General features: G+C 44.5%; 1 protein-coding gene across 1 annotated transcript in view; it reads right to left on the bottom strand.

Moving 5' to 3' along the window:
• The window catches only part of ITGA9 (integrin subunit alpha 9), a 326,298-nt gene that overhangs the window by 29,961 nt on the left and 270,194 nt on the right, over nt 1-26,143 (bottom strand). Inside the window, exons 24-26 of the mRNA XM_045798248.2 lie at nt 7,169-7,294; nt 5,319-5,438; nt 1,565-1,666 (exon numbers count right to left, since the gene is read on the bottom strand). Of these exons, the coding sequence (XP_045654204.2) occupies nt 1,565-1,666; nt 5,319-5,438; nt 7,169-7,294 (348 nt within the window). The remainder of the gene's footprint in view (nt 1-1,564; nt 1,667-5,318; nt 5,439-7,168; nt 7,295-26,143) is intronic.

Below are 26,143 nucleotides of genomic sequence, written 5' to 3'. Positions count from 1 at the left end.
TTAAGCAATGTCTTCCTGGATCCCACAGCTCAGTGTTCTCATCGAAGGCAATGTGCCCAGTGATTTTTTTTCCATCTACACAAGGAATTCCACCTGTGGAAGACCTGCTACGTTACATCCACTAGCTGTTAACTGGGAACACTGTGGTCTACCCGAACATTCCAAACCTCTCCTGTTGGGCATGGATTGCATTCTAGAAACCTTCTTAACCAGAGCGATGACAGTGAGCAATGAATCACATTCTCCTTCACTGCCCAGGTGAGGGTCTGAATTAGCAGTGCAAAGGCCAAAAGGCAGGGAGGGAAAGGCAAGAGCCGGCTCCAAATCTCTGACCTGCCAGAAAAACTCACCCTCGAGGGTGGAGATGCCAGTGCCTTTCCTTGTCATCCCGCTCGGTTTCTGTTATTAAAATTAGCGGCTGGCCAATTCCTCAGTGTGAACTGAGGAGTCAAGCTTGGCATCTGACGGTCCTTGACTGATTTGAGCCCAAGTCCTGATGTGGCTCCAACATCCCTCCCCATTTCACAGAACCACATTCATTCTGGACCAGCCAATGCTCTCGTCTCTTGCTCACCACACACAGGAGCAGGACTGAGGTTTCATGGTGGTCCCCAGAGACTTACTTTTTTTGGGGTCTTAGAAGAGCGGGCTTTGGTCTGCTCCCCATCCTAACCTTTAGAGGTGTGGTGTGCCCATTGTCGATGGGAAATAAGTTAACCACCTTTTCTTTGTAGGTACATAATCTCTATGAATTTATCACATTGGTAAATTTGTCACAGCAGCATGAACTCTTCTAAGAGTCCCCTGAGAGAAGGTGAATTCCAGGGAAGGGGTACAAAAAAGTAGCATCATTGCCTAGCTCAGTGGCAAAACCAGGTCAAAGGCTGCTGTGTCCCTTTCTATCTGCCTAGGATCTGAGTGTGGGTGTCAGGGATGCAGCTCCCCTCCCCACCCATGAAAACCAGTAAAGAGCAGTAAAATCCCAAGGCCACACTCCCCCTCCAGCCTCTCCCACACCCCCATCTGTCCAAACCTCCCGGCTGCTGTGCCCTCCTATGTCTCTGAGGCCTGCCTCCCAACTGCACTTTACAGAGGACAAGGGTATAGAGAATGAAAGAAGGTTCTAGGGCTTGGAAATCTGGATGTGACCTCTTTAAACTTATTCAGACAACTTGTTTTTAAAACGCCCAGTGTTTATCCACGGAGCAATGCGATTGGGGAGGCAGATGAGGTTCCAGGGAAAGGTCTGAGAAAGATAAAAATAGTCTTGGCTTCCAGAGTGGAAATCCAAGCCCTGTCAAGGGTACTTCCAGGCTATTTTTTCTTTGGCCAGTCAGAGCTGGGAGCTTTCACATAATGATGGCACAGTAAAGAACAATGCTATCACAAGAGCAGACCACAGAAGTTCTCCATGGGGGCCTGGAAGCCAAGGCAGGCCTGGTCTTGGGTCTACCACAAAGCTGGCATCTTGGCTCAGAGACCGTCTTTACCGTCAAATTCTAGCACTACGCCACCCAGATTCCCTCACCCTCTGAGGAGGGCTGTTCTAGGGGGGCTAACTCACCATCATCTCTTCTGGGTTCCCATTGGCTATCTCCACCACCCTCAGGGCAGGGTCCACCTTGACCTTGGCGCGGGTCATAAACTGGATGACAGATGAACTGTCCTGTGGAGGAAACAACACAACTCAGTGACAGATTTTTTCTTTCTATTCTTTTATTTAATATATATATATTTTTTAGCGACAACGTCTGGGCCTTCAGGTACCGGGTCGAACTAAATTCCAAGATTCCATGTGGGCCAGGCAAGAATGTTATCACTGAACTAGATACCTTCCCATCCCCGGCACCCACATAAAGCAGAGCGTCCCAGTCTCTCTCGAGAATTCTCTCCTGCCGTGGCGGATGCTGAAAACCTGAAGTTCTGCCAATCACCAATACATGCAAGCTTGTGTGCTGTGGTCTCCAAGTGGTGAGAGCCAGGTATTTGGATATTGATACTGACACAGTCACAAAGAGTAGAAAATAAATAAAGCTGTTTAATTGTGTACAACAAATCCAGGCCTGGCATTCCGTAGAAGGCATCTGATTTCTATTTCTCAAGCATCTTCCTGCTCTGACCACAACCCTCAAACCCTTCACATGGGTTACTTTTAACTCTTTCTCTACCCTTAAATGAGTCTGTCTGGGGGTCAATCCCATCTAACGTGGAGAGAGGGGACTGGATGGAGGGATAACAAAGGGAAACATTTGGCTTATAAATCAGGCGATGGCCCGAAGAGCAGGGAGACTGTGGTGGGCGTGGGCTCATCGAAGACTGAGGAAGAACCACCAGCCAGAGGCAGTCGCCAGCCTTGGTGGGGGCTCAGATCCAGGTAATGAGAAAATGGCTCCCAGGCAGCGGTGGAGGACAATTTGGAAAGAGGGCAAAACTACGGCTCAGGGAAGGGTCAGAACCTTGAGCCCGTGGTGCACACGGTGCTGCACTGACCGTGGGTGGAGGAGTGCCCGGCTTCTGCTGTGGAAACAGCACAGGCAACCGGAGCGTTGGGCAGCCCACCTGTGGGGGCGGCTGGGGCTCCGCCTGCAAGGTGTTGCGTGGCCCACCCACCCCCGTGTCCTCAGCCTGCCTGCCACACAGGGAGGTATACATCCGCTGCCAGCTTTGCCCCTCTTCTGGTAAACCCTACCCCCCGAGAGTGAGAGTGGAGGACCCTCTCCTAGAAAACGGTTCTGAGGGAGCCCTCTGCTCCTCTCTGCCCAAGAAGCCAGGGAGGCCTTCCTGGGAGGACACTCGGGATGCCACTTTGGGTACTTTACCTGGGAGCTACACCCTGATTATTGTTCTGTTTTCAAACGGCCATAAAACCAATCTTGAATGCTTCTGGGAAGCTTGCCACTCAAACGGACTGTGCCAGTGAGCTCTCACTAAGCAGTAAATAATTTTGTGGGCAAATAAGCTTTTACCAATGTAACAGTTGTGCAGATTCGTGGTTTTATGTGTCAGGATATACTGTTGGCGATCTCGGATCATCGCCATCTTGGATGTTCCCACAGTAATGGTAATGACGACGACGGTAAGTGTCAGAGCTGAAGACCGGGCAGACGAGCGGCCCGCCACGCGACAGGCCCCGGCAGTTGCCGAAGAGCACTCTCAGGGAAATCGGAGTCCTCTGCTACTTGACAAAGTCAGACCCTACATCTCAAGTGAAAACTTGTTAAGATCGAAACAATAAGACCTCAAATTCCCTGGTCTGGGGCTGGACCTTGAGGTCAAAGGAAAATAAACACAACTGTAAGCCCAGGCAGACCACAAGGCTGGAGCAGCTCCATATCCTTAGGGAGGCCAGAGGGCTCCCGGCGCCGCCGGCTAGCGCTCCCTCCCCAAGGGAGGTCATGGCTGGCTACAGGGGACTCACTTTCTGCATTTCAAGCTCTGGGAGCAGCAGGGGCCCCATCTGGTTCCAGGTCGGCCTCATTTTAGGCTTTCCTCTGCACCTGGAATTTCTGGTTTCTGCAGAAAGGGCACTTTCAGTGAGAATAAGCCTCTAACACCTACAGAAGACACCCCACATCCGTCTCTTAGATGCAGACTGGCCTGGATGGCCCTTGGGAACAGCAGTCAGTGGGACATGCCCCTTGGCAAAGGGTCACCACAGGTCACCGAGAGGGAGAGAGCTGAAGAGGAGCCGGCCACAGAGCTGATGCAAGAAAGGCCTTGGGCCTTGCAATTAAATTAAGGACAGATGAGTGAAGTCAAGCAGCGTACGTCTGGGTTAAGGGTGAAAGAGGAATCAGAGTGGCTTCTTGTCCTCAGTGCCATAATCAGGGCTCTGTCGACAATGACAAGCGCGGCATGGGGAATAAAACTGTCACCAGGGCCATCTGTCACGAAGATGACCGGGACAGGTAAGTATACAGGATCCTGGGGACCCACGTTGGGAAGGCGCTTCCTGTGATGCGGGGCTTCCAGACCCCCTTCCCGGAATCTCAGGATGCCCCTGGGGCTCTGGCTCCTGCCTGGTCCTCTCCCAATGCTGTCCTGTTTTAAAGGAGACGCACAACGGGGAGTCACTGCTGTGAGAGCCCAACGCACCCCAAACTGATTTCCCTGCAAAGAAAACCAGAGAGAACAGAACTGCGCATGGCTCTGCCTGGGTGTGTGGGGGCGGCGCCAGCTACAGACGGAAAGTGGGCGGAACATCCTGTATCCCCCCTGCCTGGGATTTCTCAGGTCGGCATGCTACTGCCACGCCTAATTTAAAAACTAACACTGGAACAACTTTTCTAAAGATATTCATTCAGGTTTATACTGAACACATTCAGTTTTTCCAGAGGAAAATAAATAGAATCTCTGTGGCTAACAGGCATATTTTATTTTATCTTCACAAGTGATTATTTTTAAAGCATCTTGTTGGATGTGGCCTTTCATACTCAGCCGCTCTTATGTTAAAATAAATCAGTGAATTTGTCTGACATTTTTTAAGAACCACTAATTCACTGACTGAGGTATTTTTAAATGAGCCTCTTTTGAGATGACAAACCCATAATAGCAAAGTCACCTGAAATTCAAAAGTTGGACCTCTCTGAAAGAAGGTGTCGCCCAAAAAAGGAAAGGCAAACTACCACCCAGGGGTCAAATCTGGCCCTTTGCCTTCTTGTAAATAAAGTCTTATTGGAACACAGCCAATGTGGAATATGCCCACTCATTTGAGTATTGTCTATGGCTGCTTTCATGATACAATGGCAGAGCTGAGCTGTGGCAAGAGACTGTATGGTCTGGAAAGCCTGGAATATTTACTACTGGCCTTTTACAGAAAAGGTCTGTCGACAACTGATTTAGAAGGGGATCCCGAGAGCAGTGGGACTGGCATCCCTTGGGAGCTTGTCAGAAATACAGAATCTCAAACTCCACCCCCAGGAATTTTCATTTTAACAAGGCTTCCAGGTGATTCTGATGCAAGCTAAAGTCCAAGAAACTTAAATGTGCAAACAAAACACCTGGGGAGCTTATTAAAATGAAGATGTTGATTCAGTTACGTCTGGGTCATAGAGCCCAAGATCCTGCACTTCTTCTTCTTCTTTTTTTTTTTTTAACTCTGCATTTCTAATAAGTTCCCAAGTGATACTGATACTGCTGGTCCTCAGACCACACTTGGACTAGCAAGGGTCTGTTATCCCCCACCCCCAGCATCCTCCAGCATCAAATTATCAATGGCACTTGCCAGAAAAGTTTTAAAAGGGGCAGGCAGAGTTTCTGAGAAAACCCACTCCAATGCTTTTAAATGAGCCCAAAGAGTGCAGTTCCCCAGGAATTACCTTCTTCAATATTTCTGTGTTCAGCAGCATATAAATGTCTATAGTACGACTTTCTTCTTTAGCAAGTGCACTAAGGTTACAGTGCATCGTTAGGCAAGAAATTCCTGTTTTTTCACAGTCCTGAGAAGAAAAATCAGAGAGCTGTCAAATGGTATTAAAAACAAAGACAAATGCACAACAGTTTATGGAGTAGAGGGCTCCATGAGGTTCTATTCTGGTCACTAAGACAATCCCAGGCAGAGGAATTCCATAGGAAGGTGCAATCATTCCTTATTGCCACCAGAGGGCAATAGAGGGATTTCCTGCCCAGTAGGCACCAGAACAAACTCTGGTCAAGCAAATGGGAAAAAGCCACACACTGGTCTACCCTACCGAAAAACTGGATTTCACAAGGAGAATTAATCGTTTTCAAAAAGAAACACATTTACATATTCCAAAACCATTTTTCTTATGAGTTCTGAACACAGGGTGTGTTTCCTACATTATGTGATTTTTTGCCTATGCAGCGGCAAATACACTTTCGTGCTCCTTTTTTTCAGGTAGAGCAAATAAGAGGGTTGAGAAGTCATAGGATTCATGAAAACATATGAGTAAAGAAAAGCACAGGTTTGACCAAGAAAATACGTGAGTCACCAACAGAAACCTAAATTCCAAATTAAAGTTACAAAAGAGAAATTCTTCTCTTTTGTAAGGTAGGATCCAAAACGTATACACAAATGTTTACGATGATTCAAGGGTGGTGTAGGACTGTCAGCCCGATACAGAGTCGCGTCTGTCACACGACTAGGTATCACTGTACCTAACCATTCTAAGGGCTTTTAAAAATAGTTGTTTCATCGGCACTAGGTAAGTAAAAACAAAAACCAAAAACAAAACCGAGAAAAACCCTCAAAACCAAAAAACCATCCCCCCATATTCCAAGTGGCAAACAGTCCTACTTTCTTTTTCAGGAAAAAAAGAGAAAAAAAATTGTGAGGGAGATGTGCCCAGCCTGAAACAAGGAGCCAAAGAGATGGAACCAGATATATGGAGGAAAGGAGGCTTTGGGAAAGCATACAATTCCATAAGGGTCCATCTTGATGGACATCTTACACGTTTATGCCCAGGTCAAGATGTAGAACACTTCCGGTACTTAAGCAGCCTCCCCCCTGTTGCTATTCCTTCAAGAGCAACCGCCATCTTGACCTCCAACACCACTGCCAGTCTTGCTATTTCTGAACTCCATGTAAGTGAAATAGCATGTGTGCTTTGGTTCCAGCTTCTTTCAGGCGTTATTATGTCTGTGAGATTCATTCATTCGTTCATTACTCTGTCATGTTCCCCGTGCGGCTACACCACAAGACCTACCAGTTCTTCTGTGGGTGGGGGTCTGAACTGTTCCCAGCTTCTAACTATAAGACTACTGTAAAAGTCTTTATCCACGTGTTCTGGGGGACATAAATACTCATTTATCTTGGGGAGATACCTGGGAGTGGAATGCTGGGTCGCAGGGTACAGGGATGTTTAGTTTAATGGATCCTGCCCCAGAGTTTTCCACAGTGCTTGGAGGAGAACCATCACTCTTGATTAGACTCCTACTAGTTGGAGAAATGTTTTACTTTGTGCTTGGTGGGTTGCAAAGGTTTTCCCTTTGCCAGGCAATGGAATTTGGAATGTAAATTTAACACTTTGATTGAAACCTCAGGCTGAAAAATAGGAGTTGACCACAGTCCTTGTGACTTTATACGCCAATTGATTAAAACCAGATTTGGGAAGTAATAAATGCCAAATAGAAAACTGGCCTCTCATCTCAGACTTGCTTTCCTAGTGAGGACCACCCATGCTACCCCAACTAGTAAGCAAATTCTTACCAAGACTTTTCTTCCAGACTTTGTGAAAAAGGCAAATATTGTATGGAAGATATTTTCTTGCTCTTGAGGGATGATGCAGGGGGTTGGGTTTTTCTGGAAAGAACAGTTTCCCTTCTCTTGGCTCACCTGAAAGTGAAAAGAAATCCGTCAGAGTGGTCTGTCCCAAGAATGACTCATGAGCCTGGAATCCCTTATGCCGGGGGGTGATAACAAAGTCAGCTCTTCCCCCTTGTCCATTCTCCAGTGGACAGTATGGCTGCAAAGCTAAAGGGAGAGTAGTAGCATCAACCAGGCCAAACAATCCTAAGCCCTTAAGTAACTGAGATGAGATGGTACGCAACATGCGACTGAGACACAGTAAGACTTAAGGAACAAAACAAACCCGATACTTCACGGTTTCCAAGGCACGTTTATAAGCCTCCTTTGAGCTGCTCTTTGAGATGAGCTTCCATGCTCTTTGTCTGGATGAGGAAACTGAGACTCAGGTTAACAAGTCACTGGCCAACAATCAGAGTCCAGAACCCAGGTTTTAAACCCAGGTCTTCTGAGACCAAGCCCTCATGCCTGGTCCACTGCCAGAGGTTTTCAAACTGTGTTCCATGGAACTCCCAGGGTGCTATAAAACCCCACAGTCATCTCCCTAGAGAGGAGAAGAGGCTTCTCTGGGCCCCATTCTCTGCTCCTTGGGCAGCCACCCCACTGAGCCATATGGGAACTTCTATGCCCATGAGCTCTTGGCGAGTTATCTGATTTTGCTTCTGACGGCAGTAGCAACCGTGCTGAGCAATAGCAACATTAAAAACAAAACACACTGAAACAACAGTTTATGGCCTCCCATGTTGGTTTCTTTGAGAACAACACTATTTTTGATGCCTAAATTGAGGAAATGTTGAAAAAGCCAAGACTCCCTTATATACATCATCATACCACACTGGTTGTAGCTGAGGACTAGACAGAACTTAAGGTCAAGTGGTAAAATTCGTAATTAGTAATTCATAATTTAGGATGGTGTTTATAATCCCATTTCTAACCAGAATCATCTGTTTAAATCAAACACTCTTATTTTTAGTGCCCTTGAGGAAAATACAGTGTGTTTGAATTTATTCAAGAATGTTTCAGCTTCCCATTCATGGTAGGGAGCAAAACTTAAAATTTTTACATAAAGAAACTTCTAACTTAAGCCAATAGTGCTAATCTTTTCATAATGAACTATAATAAAAATAAGACCCCATATTTGCTGCATTAATCTTGATTTTATCTTTGGTCTAAACACATAGATTTACTATATATGCCTAAAAACAAATTTAAGATGAAGGTCTATTTCCTCAAATTAATTATTAGAAAAGAGAGTGTTGCCTTTACCAATCGCTTATAGTTTAGGATTTATTATTCTTTAAGAATATCTCATAATTTGGGACTGTTTTTCAATTACTTCATTTTTTAAAAAAGATTTTATTTATTTATTTGAGAGAGAGAGAGTGAGGGAGAGAGAGGGAGCACAAGTCGGGGGGGGGGGGCGGTGAGGTGGGGAGAGAGGCAGAGAGAGAAGCAGAGTCCCCGCTGAGCAGAGAGCCCGATGCTGGGCTCTACCCCAGGACCCTGGGATTGTGACCTGAGCCAAAGGCAGATGTTTAACCGACTGAGCCACCCAGGCGCCCCTCAATTACTTTATTTGAACCACAAAATCTGGGAAGACACATTAGCCTGAAACGGTCTCAATCAATGCTAGTTTTGGCCGCTTTTAGAGGTCACGAGAGGGAATTAATGGGAAGGAGGAAATGAGATTTAACACAGATTTGGGGACTATTCCTTGGGTGCAAGTGTGTCAAACTGTGATAAATATTTTAAAGCTCATTTCAGAAAGCAAAACGCAGGTCACTTACGTAGTGAGGATCACGGATAATCGCAAGACAGATGAGAAAAACTGCTCCAGAGTTACGCAAATGAGCACTTGTGTTTTGTCATAAAATTTCACCAAGAAGCTTAGATTCAAAATGTACTGCATTTCAAATTAATTAGACAAATTTGAGATGACATGCTCTGGCAAACTGGACTAAAAAGTAGCTTTGTTGTGATATATGCTGACCTCAAAGGATGCATATACATTTGTGTAAAATCATTTTGGGAGATGTGTGAATGGGAAGAGTAATGTACATTAATATATTATTCTTGCATAATTTTAAGTATGCAATCTCATGGCCAGGCTAAATATTTTAAGAAGATATTATTTAATTCACATTTCTAACTTTTCATTGAGGTAAAATTTACATTCACAAACATGCACAGGTCTTAAGTGCGCAGTCTGATGAAATCTGACAAAATCACCCACATCACCACCACCCCAAGGAAAGTACAGATCTGTCACTCGCTCCCGAAAGTTCCCTCTGGCCTCTTTCCAGTCCATTCCCATCCCCTACCTCCAAGGCAACCACACTTCTCATTCCGACTAAGTCGGCCAAAAAAGTGTTAAATGTACCTCATTAGAGAAGTGCAGGACTGTATTATTTGGGGGTTACCCTCTATTGAGGCACAAGGGCGCATCGTGGATGAAAACCGTTTCATTCGTTGAGCATTTGAGAACTTGAATGTGTTGTGCCCATGTTCTTAATTCCAATCATTTTTTGCTCTGAAGCATCCTCCATTTTCCCTGTTTGTCTTCTGGGGTGGACATTTGCTGAAAGGCCACTGGAAAAATGGTCCTTCTGTAGCCCTGGGGTGTGTGCATTCCCCTGTTGAGATGACTGGGCCTGACCACATGACCCACTGGTCTAGGTTTAGAGAAACAGAATCTCTGAGTCTTGCAGGATGCATTCATCCTTAATTAAAATCAGGGATGGGGGCAGAGTTCCTCCTGGCTCTGCAAATTGGTGCTTCGGGTCCCTAGGCTGGGAGAGGAAGTGTGGGAACAGCGCCCCAGCTCAGGCAGTTTCGCTAGCTTGGGGTATGAGGAGCCTGGTGCTCTGAAGACCCCTACGCAGATGGACAGGAAGCTGGGAATGGGAGGGCAAGGCGGTGAGCAGCGGCTAAAGCCTCAGTGCATGCCAGGTGGGGGCAGAGACACGGCTCAGAGCTCCCCACTCCTCTGTCCCCTGGAGTCTCAGGGGCCAGTGAACGGGGTGCCAACAGTGATGTGATGTGATCCCATGTGACATTTGATCTGCCCCAGTGGAATCTGGAGAAGGGAAGTGGAGACTGAGTCTGTGGTGAATGGAAATCTCAGCCAGTTGTGCTCCCGACTGTGGTTACACCGAATCACTTCAATCAGGAGGGAAAATGACATTTTTCTGGGAGGTTCAGGGTGGTCCTCTTTCAAAGGGAGATTGAAGGTTGCTTGGTGCTGCATGGGTCTGATTCCGACCCGCTAGTCCTGCTGCAGATGCTCCCTCAGCTAGAATTGAGCCACACAGACCCTGGCAGGGTCACAGGAAGGGAAGGATTTTTCTATGTTGGATAGATATATATGCAACAGTCGTAGTAATACCCAATACTTGTGCGGCCCTTACTGTGTGCGGGTTCTGAGTGCTTTACAAGGACTAGCTCATGCAGTCCTTGCCCTGGAAGTGAGCGCTGTTACTAGCCCCATTTTACAGATGGAGAAATGGAGGGGCAAGGGGAGACCAGATGACTTCCCGAGGTCCCCCACGTAGCAGGCCATCCAGCTCCAGAGCTGGTGCTTATTACCATTTTCCTGCCTCTCGGGTATAGAGGCTGAGGATGGGGTTGGGGCGGGAGTCATGGACTGGCAGAGGTGGAGGCAAACCAGACCTGCTTGTTCCTACCTAGGCCAAAGGGAAGGAAGCACTAGCCTAGAAGCCTAGGAAGCCCAGATTCCTCCATCCTGACCCATTTCAGCCACTGTGACCAAAAAAACAACTCCTGGCCAGAGCGTGGGAGATCAAAGTGCCTGGTGGCTGGGGGGGTAGGCTGCTGCACGCTGTCTTGGGTTGGAAGGAGAGCAGAGCATCCTGGAATGTGGTTTCCGGGAGGCAGCCTGCAGATCATGCAGTTCCTTGGCCTCAGCTGACAGATAAGGAACCAGAGCCCCTGAGTTCCAGGACCCGTCCAAGGTCATGTGATTGGCTGGCTGTTGGCAGCAAGAAGCACGCAGTGAAGGAATCCCGCGGCACAGATGGCCTTGATGAGCACTCGACAGTCCTGGGCACCAGCCCCAGCTCTGCCTCCGGAGAGCCGCGTCAGTTCGGGTCTCCTGGGCCTCAGCTGCCTGGTGTAAAATGAGGATGGTGGCCTAGGGAGCCACTGAGGTGGTCCTCACCTGCTAATTCCTGACTTCAAGGACTATCTGTGCAGTTGGTAAGAACATGGGGCCACCCAATCTCACATTACGTAGATAAGCAATTGCCGATCACCCCCAGCTTGGTTCTAACCACCTTCTTTGCCTAAAATCAAGGGGAAGTACTGTTTGCTTCTCACATTGCAGATGATCCAAACACCACAGCGCTCATGTCCAACAGCTTCATTTCTGTGGCTGGCCAAGGACTCTGTGGCCATTGCCCCCTGCTCATCTCTGCCCACTCACTTCTCATCAATTTTCCAGACTATCTGAGTCCAAATGCTTCCCATGACATGGCTGCTTATCTTCCAGGACCTCTGGGAGCTGGAAGAGGTCCACGTCTATTGGAATGTGAACAAAAGGACTTCACCAAACATACACATACACAAACACACAAAGGACAAGAGGATGCGGGACACAGAGTCAAGGCTGGATTCTGCCAAGGCAGCTATTGAGGGTTTTCTGCTGGCTTTTGGTCTCCCCCACGCCCCTCGTCCCAACCCCAAAGAAAACATTGTGCAAGATGGAAAGGAAGAGATGGTGGTGATTTGGGAAATTGTCAGGAGCCCAAGGAGATGTGGACATCACTTGGTGGCAGGGTCCGGGTCAGCCTCGGTCAGGAGGGTTCATGGTCAAAAGCCACCAAGGTCCCAGGCCTATCCGAGGACAAAGAACTCAGTACATTCCAGGCGGCCTAGCAAACCTCGCTTCATAAAATACTGGGTTCAAAGTATGAATCAGGGCGATTCCACGGGTATGATGCCGCAAAAGAGAACCCACCTTTGGAGTGTTACCATTCAAAGGACCATCTAGAGCTTTAACTAAAGGCTTTCTGGGCTGTGATGGTCTGATAATGGGCTTGGAGGAAACAAAGCATTTCCACGTTGCGGTCTGGGAATAGGGGCCTGCATAAAGTACCTCAGAGTTGTTTGCTGACCTAGAGTTAGAGAGAGGACACAGGTCTCCCTATGGTCCCAGAACAGAGCAGCCCTAATGCAGTCGTTTGTCCCTGGGCCTGAAGACTGGAGGGACAGAGAAGTCCTTCAATCTGTTTTCTGATTCTCATTCCCCAAGAGTATCACCCTGGAAACAAATTCCAACTGCTTAAGGCCCCATCCCTGTATGGAGTTCAGGTAAAAACGGGAATAACGCTCCCTAACATGGGTACTATTCTAAGAGCTACGGCATGCGCTGAATCCTTATAGTACCCACACACAGAGAATACTGCTATCAGTAAGGTGGCCATATCATTTATTGTCCAAACCAGGACATTTCTGAGAGTGACATGGGGGAGTCAACCAGATAGACTAGTAAGATAGAGACCTGTATCAGGGATGTGCCAGGCAAACTGGGACATCTGGTCTCCTTAATTTTCACCCCTATTTTACCGATGAGAAGACTGAGGCCCAGAGAGGGTAAGTAGCCAGTCACATACCTAGATGCTTCGACTGTGGAAGGAGCGCCACCTCTGGAGCCCTCCGCAGACGGCCCCTTCCTGGCCCACCTTCCCTGGGCCCAGGCTGCACAGTGTCTGTCCCCCACACACCCGGACCCTCATCTCACTGTCCATCCGCTCACAGCCCTCAGAGCAGTGGCCCTGCTACCACCATGACTCTTGTCTACAAATTTCTCCCTCCCCCAGCAGTTGGCTTGTCGTGATCTGCACTCTGGACTAGGGGAGGTAGTGCTTCCCATGGATCTTGGAAGATCGAGAGAACTTCCAGAGAGCAAAGTGAGAAGGGGAAGGTAACTCCAGGCAGGGAGGAACAGCATCTGCAAAAGCACAGAGGTTTGAACAGCAGACCTGATCTAGAGAGAGCCTAAGAGTTCAGCACGGCTCGGGTAGCCGATGAATGTTGGGTAGTAGTGGTCAGAAAGAAGGCAGGAGAGGTGGGCCTGGACACAGAGGAGGGTCTTACAGCCAAATCTTAGATGGGGGGTAGGGAGCAGCTGCCCAGATGGAGATGAACATGTCTCAAAATGAAGGAACCACTTTTCACCCGGGCATGTGCTATTACTGGTATGTGTTTAACAGGCTAAGGCATAGAAGTCTCCTTTCTACCAGCATCAGCCCCATTCCTTGACTGTCCTCCAGCTGGCTGGGGTCCAGGGACGGGAGAAATCACCAAAGTGTCCCTGGCTTGACGTACAAAGTGGACTGCCTTGAACAGAGTACACAGCCAATAGAAGAGAAATGGGGGGTTCACTTAGCAAGGGAGCAAAATGAATGACAACAAGTACCACCCCATGAATGATGCTTGGAGTCTTCACCAATGTGGGTCTTAGGGGAAATCTGATGTAAAAACTATGTTAAATTGACTTGGATTAAAGAGGGCACAGGTTCATTTCTGAGTAACACGTGTTTCATGTTAACTCACATTTATCTGTTAATCACTGACTCTATGTTCTCTGTTACATCCTTGGGCCACTTTTCCATATCATATTACACCCATCACAGCTGATAGCAACTGGGTAAACATGACCTGTCCCCTGACTTGCCACCTGCCCCTCTAGATTCACACGCCCCTTGAGTTTGAAAACCCAGAGAACGTTTTGATGCCTACTTTGCTAATTCAATTACCTACTGCCTAATCTGGGAACCGAGTATCAGAAGGTAATAGGCCCCCTTCTGCCACAGGAGGCTGAACATTTACCACAGTGGCTTTGGTGATATTAATTTTAGGACTTCAAGGTTTTAAATAAAAACGATACTCAAGAGAATGACTGAGAAATGATACCAACTGGCTAATTAGGCTGACCTAAGATGTTTACTCACAGAAAGATTTAAATAAAAACTACCTATTTTCCATTCAGCAAAACAGAAACTGTGATAAACAGTCTTTCCTGTCTTACAGAGCTCCTTAGGTTATGACTTATGCTAAATCATATTGCTCTGATTCACTATGGAGTGTTTCTTTGTATTGACCAAAGAATGGGAAAAGAGGATAATATTTTACTAATAAATCCTAAAACAAATATTTTCATGTATTACCAGTCATTTCGAGTCCTTGTGATAATACAGACCCTGAATAACGCAGTCAGGGTGGCTGTTCCGAGCTTCCGCTCACTCTGATTTTTCACCTGCACCAGCATTACCTAACGTAAGGGCAGAGAAACCACTATCAATCCTGGGTACTTCCTCCTAACCGATATGCCTAGCTTTAGGTTACTTATGTATTTGAAGGGCTGAACACACAATTTTTGCGTGCATGCATCATTTCATGTAAAGGAAGGAGTTCTCAAAGGCGTCCTCTGGTAGACCCTCCTGGAGCATGGATTCTTTTGCTTTGTGAAAAGGGCCCCTTGTTAACCGCCCCACAAGTTCTGATTTTCTGATGCTTACCTCTCTGTGTAGCTAGAGACGCCAATGTGTTCATACAAACAAAAGGCAAGACACTTTGACAATCACGACAATACCAGGTAAGTTAACGTGAGGCTCTGGCTTTGGCCAGCCCCTCCCCACCTCAATCCTCAAAGGGAGAGCACGCTGTGTTTCTGAACTGAAAAAGGTAGATGAGAGTGGAGCAGAGGTCCGTGAACAACAGCCCGCCTCCAAACCCGCAGAGTTGGGGGTGGAGCAGAGGAGCAAGGAGTTTAAGAATGACCCGATGTCATTTAATTTCCAGAGGGGGCAAAGCCAGTAACTTTAAAAAGCCTGAAAAGATCCTTAACTTTCACTTGAGATGCCTCCTCTCTTTCTAATTGAAAATTACCCTCTAAATAAAATCCCTGCTTCCCCGCTCCCCCTCCCCCATCCCTTAAGGCCACCACCACTGTGAAAGGTCAGGGTGTTACTGAGACCAAAACTGAAACAGGAAATAAAGGGGCAAAGCTTCAGAATCAATCTTCCAGAGGAAAGGAAGAGGATAATCCATTCGACAGTTCTGACCTCTGTATGAGTCTGTCGTTGTTGCATAAAATATTTCACTTCTTATGATAAAAGCCAACGATTTTTTCCCCCTTTAGCGGCTCTAGGGTTTGGCGAAAACAATGGAGTTCCCTCCCCCCCCACCTTTTCCTCTGGGTGTGGCGGGTCAGCCTGCGGGAGAGTCAAGAGTGCAGGCTGCCAGCAGGCTGCCCTGTAAAACAGAATTCATTTACATTTAATCAGAGAAAGCCCAGTCTCCCGGATGAGGCCCATTTCTCCAGCGTGGGGATGGTCTTTTCCCGGAGTTAAAGGGACACAGATGGGAAGTAGTTTCAGAGCAGCAGTGACACAAAAGAATTTCCAGATGCGGTCAGATTCTCCTTAGTGAAAAAGTGAGACATAAATATGTTATCTGAGCACTCGACATGCATGCCAAAAATGTTTTCCTTCCACAGATAATGAAGCATTTTGGAGACAGAACGGTCTGTTGATTCGGGTAATAAATGGTCAGTAGTCCTTCCGTGGGACACAACACAGTCCCTGGAACTGTATCAGTTCATTGAGATACTGGGTCTCCCTCAGACCCAGTGTATGGTAAAGAACAAAATTCTCTCCACCTTACGTTAAAGGATAAAGCAACACACCTATTGATTCACCTATTATTGTTGCATTACATGTATCACTTTATAATTATCCCCTTATCAAAAAGTAAAGGGGCCCCTGGGTGGCTCAGTCAGGTGGGGGACTGTCGGACTCAGGTCATGATCTCAGGGCCGTGAGATCGAGCCCCATGTCTGGCTCTGCGCTCAGCATGGAGTCTCCTTGAGATGCTCTCTCTCTCTCAAATAAATAAATGTCTCTTTAAAAAAAGTAAAGAACGATCATTTTCTGATTGCTGTCTCACGTGTAGCCATCTGTCGAACCTCCCAACACAACTTTCTGAGAGTACATACATCAGAGCGGTTAAAAGAGAAACCTTAAGACTAAAGTTTTAAGACTTCATGAGAAGCCTAAAATATGCTGTCGCTCCTCAATCTGGATCATTAAGGAGACTTGAGTGAAGCTGGCTCCCGGACAGCTGGGGAGAGAATCACTTCTCAGCGTCTAACAAGGTCGAGAAAGTTCCTTTTGGTCAGAAGAAACATGGTGTATATGTCAGAGAGAGGAGTTTTCCTGTTTTGTGCTTCTGAAGAATCCACAGTGAGTCCTGGGCAGGTTAAATGAGAACCACGTGTTTCTGGGCAAAGACCGATGAGCTCTGTTTATCCTCAGTGAGATTTCCTGTTAGCAACTTCTGTAGCAACCCCTCGCCCAGCAACAGCAGGGCTCTGTGTCATGTTGCTTTTAAGGAATGAAGGCAAGTAAACGGCATAATCACTGACTTTTAAGGCTTACCCATGTCGGGGACCAGAACAACCCTGCACCGAAGCATGGGCATTCCAACTGGCCCACATGCCGGCAACGAAGCGTTAATGCTTCCAGATGTCACAGCGGCTGGGGGCACAGGACCCCGGGCTCCTTGATAAGCTGGCGCCCTCAGTCAGCAGGGAGATGTCACTGCTGGCTTGATTCATTCACTCTGTCCACAAGGGTTAGAGGGCAGCCTCTGGACCACACTGTGCACAGACAGCCCAGGCTGAATCTTTCCCCCACCTTCCAGAGGGTGTGTGTTGAATGTAAGCTGTACGAAGAAACACACACTTTCTTCCTCTAGCCAAAACTAAAATTGACCCAAGAGCCCAGGAACGTAATTCCCTCTCCAAAATTCAATCAGCCATCTCCCTGCTTTTAAGTGTTTGGCTTCTGTTGAGAAAAAAAAAAAATTGAAACCAACCTAATCCTGACTCACTTCAGGAACTTGACTATTCAGCTCACATTCAGACATATGCGGATGGACGAAAGAGAAAAAAAAATGGTTTGAGGCCATTGTTGAGATCAGTGGACTTGAGAGAGAGAGAGAGAGAGAGTGTGTGTGTGTGTGTGTGGGCGCGCGCGCGCGCGCGAGAAGGAGAAGGTTTTCACAAAGTCTGACCAAAATTTGTGGAGTTCAAGTTTGCACTTAGAAGCCTTCATTTCTGTTACATGATTCAGTCCCTAATTTAAAGTTTTACCTTTTTACTTATCCCACATTGAAATTAAGGCAACCTCTGCTGTGGGTTAAGGGAAGTTGCCAAAACATCTAGTCATGGGATTTCAACTCACTGCGAATCTCCTGAGCTCCTCAGACGTACGAGGTGCTCAACAGATGTGCTGCAGGGTGTGCGGGTGTCTAAGGACACGCACCCTGCTAAAGCAGAAAGAAATACTTGCGTTGGTTCTAACAGAGCGAGCGTGGCCAATTCTTTCATTTACCTGAGCACATACTGTAATCGGGGCACCAAATGCTGGGGATACACAGGAAACAAGGCAGCCATGACTTTCCTGTCATGGTGTTCTCAGTCTTGTGGAAGAAGACAGACAATGAAAAATAACAATTTCAGACAGTGGGAAGTGCTATGCAGAAAATAACAGAGGGAAATGGGATCGAGCTGATGGAGGTTTGCAACATTAGCTCAGGTGGTCAGGGAAGACTTCAGTGAAAAGGTGAACTTTGGGTTCAGACCCACACTATGAGAAGGAGCCAGACATGCAAAGATCTGGGGGAAGGGTGCTCTCAGCAGAGGCAGGTGCAAACGCCCTGAGGCAGGACGACCCAGGAAGGTATCTGAGAGGGTGTGATGGAAGAGAGGATATGTGAGAATTAGGTCATGAGAAATGAGTAGGCTTTCCATGGCCAGAGGGAAGGAAAAAACCAGAAGGTCAGGAAGCCCAGGGAAGTGCATGGTGGGTGGATCAGCAGCCTTCATGGTCCAGAGTGGCTGGAAGACAAGGTCAGAGGCAAAGAATATTGGAATGGGAAATGGCCTGGAAAGGTGGATGGGAGGTCATACCGGGTTTTAGACCACATAGTTTTAACCATTAAGATCTCCTTGTTGGGGTACCTGGATGGCTCAGTCGGTTAAGCATCTGACTCTTGATTTCAGCTCAAGTCATGATCTCAGGGTCATGAGATCGAGCCCCATGCTGGGCGTGGAGTCTGCCTAAGATTTAATCTCTCCCTCTCCCCAAACCCCCTCTCCCCTACTCTTTCTCTAACAAAAAAAAAAAAAAAAAAAAAAAAAGGGAGAAAGAGAGAGAGAGAGATCTCCTTGCTAATCTTTTTACAGAGAACCCCAGGGGTGTCTCTGAGAGTTACACAGATAAGTTAATATGAGTAGAAGGCAGCAAGTTCTCAAATGGCAAACCAGGTCCTCAAGGAAAGGGAGGCACATCACCCACGGACTCTGCATCCTGGGGAGGGTTTCTAAACCTTGAATTCTTGTTGGCAGGAACCTCCCTCCCAGGACGAGTGTGGGTTTGGTATATAGGAAAAGCCCTTGAATTTCTACAGAAAAGTTGAGGAAGAAGGTGGGGGAATAAAAGAAACATGTGTTCACTATGGTGGAAAGTAGTAGACATTGAAAAAAAGAAAGCGAGTTGTTCAATTTTGGGTTGCTTGCCGGGTTGCTTCAAAGTGCCAGACCTGGCTTGTGTACAAGTTAAGTTCTGGCCTCCAGCAAGCTTGCTGCAGGGGAGACTTCTTGTTGCAATTACCCTCCAAGCATAACTAAGTCATGAAACCAGGACTTCTCTCCTGCAAAATGTGCCTTAGCCACCAGCCAGCTTTAAAAACCAGTGTTACTGTCCACTGCTGTTGCCAGCAACTAAGTGATTCGCTTTGCGGCAGAAAGCTCCCCCAGGGTAAGTCCTAATGAGCACACACACAGAGGCTCCTGGATGTCCAATCCGGACTTTGCACAGGGGCTGGGGTTTCGCAGGAGAGAAACCAAGTAGGGCTAAAAGCAAGGAGAGAGAATTCTCAGGAAACACAGACTTGCCAAGGCCTTCACACACAAAGATCACATGACAACCTCCTGAGACAGCTTGGGTTCCCCCACCTTCAATGGAGGTCTCAGCAACCACTCTTGAAAACTACAGACCTTCCCATCCTCACCCCCTTGTCTCCTTTGTTTTCCCCATAGCACTTACCATCATGTAATACACTATTATATTTTACTTATTACTTGTCTCTACCAGAAGGTAAGCGACATGAGGGCTGGAAGTCATTATTTTTTGTCTGCTTTTTTTTTCCTGCAGCAAAAAACCAGTATTTGGCATACGGTGGGTGCAAAGTATTTGCTGAATGAATGAACGAACATATGGATAAAACATTCTCCACAGCAGCCTTGCATGGCAAAGACTGTCATCACCATCTTATAGATGGGGAAAGGGAAGCTTGGAGTGATTTAAGTAATATGCTTTAGGCCAGGGCTTCTCAATATTAATGTGCAAATGCATCACTGGGGATCTTGTGAAAATGCAGATTCTGATTCAGCAGCTCTGGGTGGAGTCTGAGATTCTGCATTTCTACAATTCTAACTCCAGCTGACACTAACACTGCTGGACAGCTCATGTCCGGACAAAAAGATGTCATGAGGTCTTGCAGGTGGCTGTGCAGCCTAGTGGTTAAGCGTGCATACTAACTTAGCCACTCACCAACTCTGGGACCTTGGCACCTCCCCCTGCCTCTGCTTCCGGCCAAATTCTCATGAAGATTAAATGAATTTGTCCAGGTAAATTACTTGGTATTGTGTCTCATCTGTAACAAGTTCTTAATAAAAATGTATTCTTATTACTATTTCTTTTTAGCCTCAATCTAACAGCTTCCTCTCGGAATCCTAGAATATTATTTTCTATTTCACCAAAATAGAAAAAGCTTTCATTTATGCTGAGAACAATGACATCTACATCTACTATCAAAAAGTTAGAAATTTCTGCTGTATATATATTTATGTGAGAATTTTGAGACAGGTTCCTTAAAGTGGAATTGTTGGTATTCATAATTTAAATTCTGATAGTTACTGTCAAATTGCCTTTTACACCAACAGTATTTAAGAGTGTCCATTTCTCCTCATCTTAACCAATTATGGATATTAACAATCTTTTGGATTTTGCCAGTTTAATTGGGTGGGGACCTTATTTTCATTTGAGCTTACATTGCTCTGATTACCAGTGATGCTAATGTTTGTCATTTATTTGTATTTGGTTTTTTTAATGTTTATTTGCCATTAAAATTTTTGTGAATTGCCCGTTCACCCATTTTTATAGTTTTTGACCTTTTCCTTATTGATCTGAAGAAGACATTTACATATTTTTCTGTTAACTATGTTGCAAATATATTCTCTCAAATATCTTTAAGTTTGTGATGTTTTATGATCACACAAAAGTTTAATATTTTTATAGATTTAATCTGTCAATCTTTTCTTTATGGGTTCTGGATTTTACAACTTACTTAGGAAGAAGAGATTTCCCATCCAAAGATTATGAAAATACTCAGTACTTTCCACTAATACTTTTTTTTAATATATAACTTTCTAATCCACCTTTTTTTTTTTCCAGTGAGGTAGAGGTTTTCTGTAATTTCTTTCCAAATGGTTAGCCAGTTGTCTTCGTATCATTTATTGTGCAGGAGTTTATATAACTATACTGTTTGGGGCAATTCTTTCATCAGGTATTTTTTCTGCCCCTTTCTCTCTAACCTCTCCTTCTGGAACTCCAATTATGTGTATTTTTATGTGTTTACTTTATGGTGTTTCACAGGTCTCTGAGGCTTTGTTCATTTTTCTTTATTATTTTTTTTCTTTCTGTTCTTCAGATCGGATAGTCTCCAGTGATCTATCTTCAAGTTTGTGGATTCTTTGTCAGTTCAAATCTGCTACTGAGCGCCTCTAAAGAATTTTACTTTCAACTCCAGAATTTCTACTTGGCTCTTTTTACAATTTCCATCTTTGATCGATATTCTCTATCTGGTGAATCATTGTTATCATACTTTCCTTTAATTTTTTAACCATGGTTTCATATATTTTCCTAACTACATTTGTAATAGCTGCTTTGAAGTCCTTGATGACTAAATCCAACATCTGCGTTCCTCAGGGGCCACCTGAGTCAATTGCTTTTCTCCCCCTACACACTGTTTACCCTGTTCCTATTTCTTTGCATGTTTCACAATTAAAAACAAAAAAACTGAACATTTTAGATAAATATTCTGGCAACTCTGTATTCTTACTCCTGATTTGGGAAGTGGTAGCTGTTATATTATTATTTTATTTTATTATTTTATTTTATTTTATTTTATTTTTGTTTTGCTTATTAGTTTAGTACCTCGCTTGGACTAATTCTGTTTCTCCTGTCTCTCCTCAGTATTTTTTTTACACTTGTTTTATTTTTAAGCCTGGTTTTCTAGGGGTTGTCCTGGGTCAACATAGGTTAGTGATCAACCAATGATTGGCCAGAGGTTGTACATAAACACCTTGGTCCAGTAAGCCTTCCACCCTTTGCCAATGGATCAGTGGGTGGCTTGGGGAATGCATTCAAAGGTCATGCAATTTATAAGCGCGCCCCAGCTTTTACCTTCTGCATTTACAAGGCCTCACATTCAATCAGTTGATTATCTCAGATTTCCTAGGGGTAATAACATTGTTTGCCATAGGGATACTTCTGTTTCTTTCTTCACAATAAAGGATATTCATTTCTTTTTATCGTTAAGACCTCTAACACTACTAAATCAAAGAGACAAAAGCAGGAACTCATGTCTTGCTCCTCACTTAGGTGGGACAGCTTCTAACATCTCAGTATCAGGTTTCTATCCTATAGGTTGTATAGGCTTCTGATAGAGGACTTTTGTCAAGTTGAAGAAGTTTCCTTCCTTATCTTTCTTACTGGGAATTAAAAAAAAAAAACATAAATGTATGTTAAATTTAACTTTGTCTTTTTGGAAGTCCTCATCCTGATAATCATCTGGTTATTTCACTCTTAATTCTTTTAATATTAACAGTGAACAATGTTAATGTCTTCATAAAGAATCAATGTAGCATTCCTGGATGACATTGTACTGTACTCAGAATAGTTAGAATGGCAAAAATCGACAAGGCAGGAAACAACAAGTGTTGTAGAGGATGCGGAGAAAGGGGATCCCTCTTACACTGTTGGTGGGAATGCAAGTTGGTACAGCCACTTTGGAAAACAGTGTGGAGGTCCCTTAAAAAGTTAAAAATGGAGCTACCCAATGACCCAGCAATTGCACTACTGGGTATTTACCCCAAAGATACAAACGTAGTGAAGAGAAGGGCCATATGCACCCCAGTGTTCATAGCAGCATTGTCCACAATAGCTAAATTGTGGAAGGAGCTGAGATGCCCTTCAACAGATGACTGGATTAAGAAGATGTGGTCCATATATACAATGGAATATTGCTCAGCCATCAGAAAGAACGATTACCCAACATTTGCGGCAACATGGACGGGACTGGAGGAGATAATGCTAAGCGAAAGAAGTCAAGCAGAGAAAGACAATTATCATATGGTTTCACTCATTTATGGAACATAAGAAGTACGAAGATCGGTAGGAGAAGAAAGGGAAGAAGAAAGGGGGGCGGGTAAACAGAAGGGGAATGAACCATATGGACTCTGGGAAACAAACTGAGGGCTTCAGAGGGAAGGGGGGTGAGGGAATGGGATAGGCTGGTGATGGGTATTAAGGAGGGCACGTATTGCATGGTGCACTGGGTGTTATAGGCAAGTAATGAATCATGGAACTTTACATAAAAAACTAGGGATGTACTTACTGTATCGTGACTAACATAAAAATATATTATTAATTAAAAAAAGAATATATTCTTCTTCTAACAGGAATTGCTTTGCAAACATTTATTTAGAACTTTTGTCACCTGTTTTCAAAGTGAGTTTGGCCTGCAGTTTCCTACTCTGTAAGTGCCCACTCTTCATTTCTGGTTAATGACCCAGAGTATGTTAGTCTCCTAGGATGAGTTTTTCATCTTTTTCTACTCTCTGGAAGAGCTTATATAACACAGAAATTATCCATTCCTTGACCACTCAGTAGAACTTGCCTATATAGCTACTTGGGCTTGATGCTTTTTAAAGGTGTAGGTCTTTGGCTAATTATACATTTTTTTCTAAGGTAATTGGTCTAGTTGGATTTTTCGTTTCATGCATTTCTTCGAGGTTTTTTTATGGGAATAAAATTGTGAAAAATAATAGAAGTTAAAAATGACTGTAGTTCTTTCATCATTTCTAGTGTTTTTGGCATCATCCCTCTTTTTTATTTCTTGATCAAGTTTGCTATAGGTTTGTCTGTTGTGTTGGACAAAACCCTCCAGCTTTTGGGTTTGACACTGAACTTTTGTGATTGTTCTTTTTATTTTCCTATATCATGACTTCCACTTTAGCAATATCTTTACTTTCTTAGAGTCCAATTTATTTAATTGTCCCTTTTCTAAAAGTTGTCAATTTAGTTCACTTTTTTTTTCAGTCTTTCTTGTTCCCTATGTATATGTAGTGATGTTTTCCTCTGTGTGATTTTGTCTGGGTCCCATTGGTTTTGGTATGAACAGGCTTCCCTGTCCTTCATTTGTAATTTGTTCATCCTCTTCTCTTTGAATTCTTCTTTATCTAAAAAGTTAACTCAAATGGTGTTCAAAAATTCCCAGGTGGTTATGTTTTTGGTTGGCCGTTTGTCTAATTTTTGTTGTTAGCTTCCAAGTTTATGCACTGTGGTCTCAGAGGGTGGCCTGTAGTGCTTTGACTTTAAAAAATTCTATTGAGGTTTGCTTTTGTGATGTGATAAGTGGGTAATTTGTTAATGTTTGCCTATGTTTAAAAAGAATGTGCATTCCCTATTTACATACTAAAAACTCCACAAATTGCTACATATACATTAGCTTCTTCAATCCTCACCATGTGAGGTAGTTATTAGCCCATTTTACAGATGAGGAAAATAAGCTTGGAGAGTTTAGGTAATTTCTTCAAGGTTACCAAAAGCTGGTAGGCAGGGGACGACTACTGAAATCCAGACGTGCTGACTCACCCTGTCTTGGTGTCTGTCTGTCTCTCTAAGAGATCTCAATTGCTAGTTCCATTATTTAAATACTATTTTATGCCTACTTGTCTGATAATATTTGAAGAAAGTGTATAAATTTCCCGCAATGACTGGGACTGTCAATCACTCCTTGTATTGCTATCAGGTACTGCTTTATATGTTTTATATCTCTGTGGCTGGTTACATAAAAGTTTGTTTACATCACAAATTATCAGCAGACTGTGTCTTTAGTCATTTTGAAATAATTTTTTTTTTGCCCTGTTTAATGATGTTTTTTTGTTTCAATTCTATTTTGTTTGCCATTAATATTGTTTACTTGCTTTCTTTTTGCTAGCATTTGCCCCCCCCCCTTTTTTTTGATACCTTAAGGGTCATTTTTAAAGGTCTATGTCTTATAAATAACTTATGTTTGGATTTAAAAAAATCCAATTTGACAGTCTGTCATTTACTAGGGCATTTATTTCATTCACAGTTATTTTGTTTGGATTTATTCTTGCCATCTTATATATAAATGTGTGTGTGTGTGTGTGTGTGTGTGTGTGTGTGTGTGTGTGTGTGTATTTTTTCTTCATGAGTTCCTTTAAAATTCTTCTTTAGTGGTTTGGATGTCCTATATTATTTTATTCTTCTAAGGAGCCATTAAAATTTTTATGTATTAAACATTTTATTTTATCAAAGTCTTCAGCTAATTGGCAGAGAAACTCTTCCGCAAATAAGACAAGAATCTTGACTTGCTTTCACTTCCATTTTTCCTGCCTTCTAATTCTTATATTGTGATTATTTCGATCTCCACCGCAAATTGTTATAAAAATAATGGAATAATAAGTTTAAAGGGCTCTTTATGGGGGTCCTTTTGTGCTAAGTTACTGGGAAACCCCTCAAGTTTCCAACCCACTGCTTTGTTCTTTTTTATCCATTCTACTACACAGCTTATACACTCAGGTTTTTGTTTGAGTGATCCAAATTTTAAATTCATATTATGCTAGCTTATTCTATTTCATGGAAACCGTTTTTGCATTTCTCTGAAGACACCAATCTTGCTCATTCTAAAATCTTGTTTGCTTCAGTATTACACCCTCTAGTATTAGTTTTTCTTTTCTTTTCTTTTCTTTTTAGATTTTATTTATTTATTTGAGAGAAAGAGAGTAAGTGAGAAAGAGAGAAGAGCACAAGCCAGGGGGAAGAGGCAGAGGGAGAAGCAGACTCCCCACTGAGCAGGGAGCCTGATACAGGGCTCGATCCCAGGACCCTGGGACCGTGACCTGAGCCGAAGGCAGACACTTAACTGGCTGAGCCACCCAGGTGCCCCGGCTATTCTTATGACAGCCTCTCTGTCCCGGGGTTGGTGCTCCTCACTTAGTGAGTGATTCTTGGTGGTCTGCTCATCATCTGTCTGTTGTATTGACTATGTCTGCCTCTGGGGACTGGGGAGCGGGCAGCACTCCGAGGAGGGGTGTGAAGCAGAATACAGTATGAAACACATGAGTTTTGGAGCCAGGGAGGCCTGGTTACACACCCAGCTATATTGCTTACAAGCTGTGTGATGCTGGGCAAGTCTTTGAGACCTGGTTCCTCAACTTGGGATAATGACCTCCCCTTGAAGAGACTGTGTGGATTAAACTGACAGCACATGAACATAGGCCATTAAAGCCTCAGGACAGCAGTAAATGGTATTTGTTTTTTTGTCAGTTATTAGGAGGAATTTCTTCATTCTTAAGTCTTTGATTAAATGTGATCAATTTAATGGTCCCAATACCACTTTCATTAAGAAACTTCCCCAAATCATCCCAGGGGAAAGCGATTCAGCCCTCCATTTCTAAGTTTAAGCTTTTGTGTGGTTATT

The sequence above is a fragment of the Ursus americanus genome, chromosome 20 (genome assembly GCF_024610735.1).
Source record: "Ursus americanus isolate L20-20 chromosome 20, mUrsAme1.1.p, whole genome shotgun sequence".
NCBI lineage: Eukaryota > Metazoa > Chordata > Mammalia > Carnivora > Ursidae > Ursus > Ursus americanus.
This window is presented reverse-complemented; position numbering and strand designations above follow the sequence as displayed.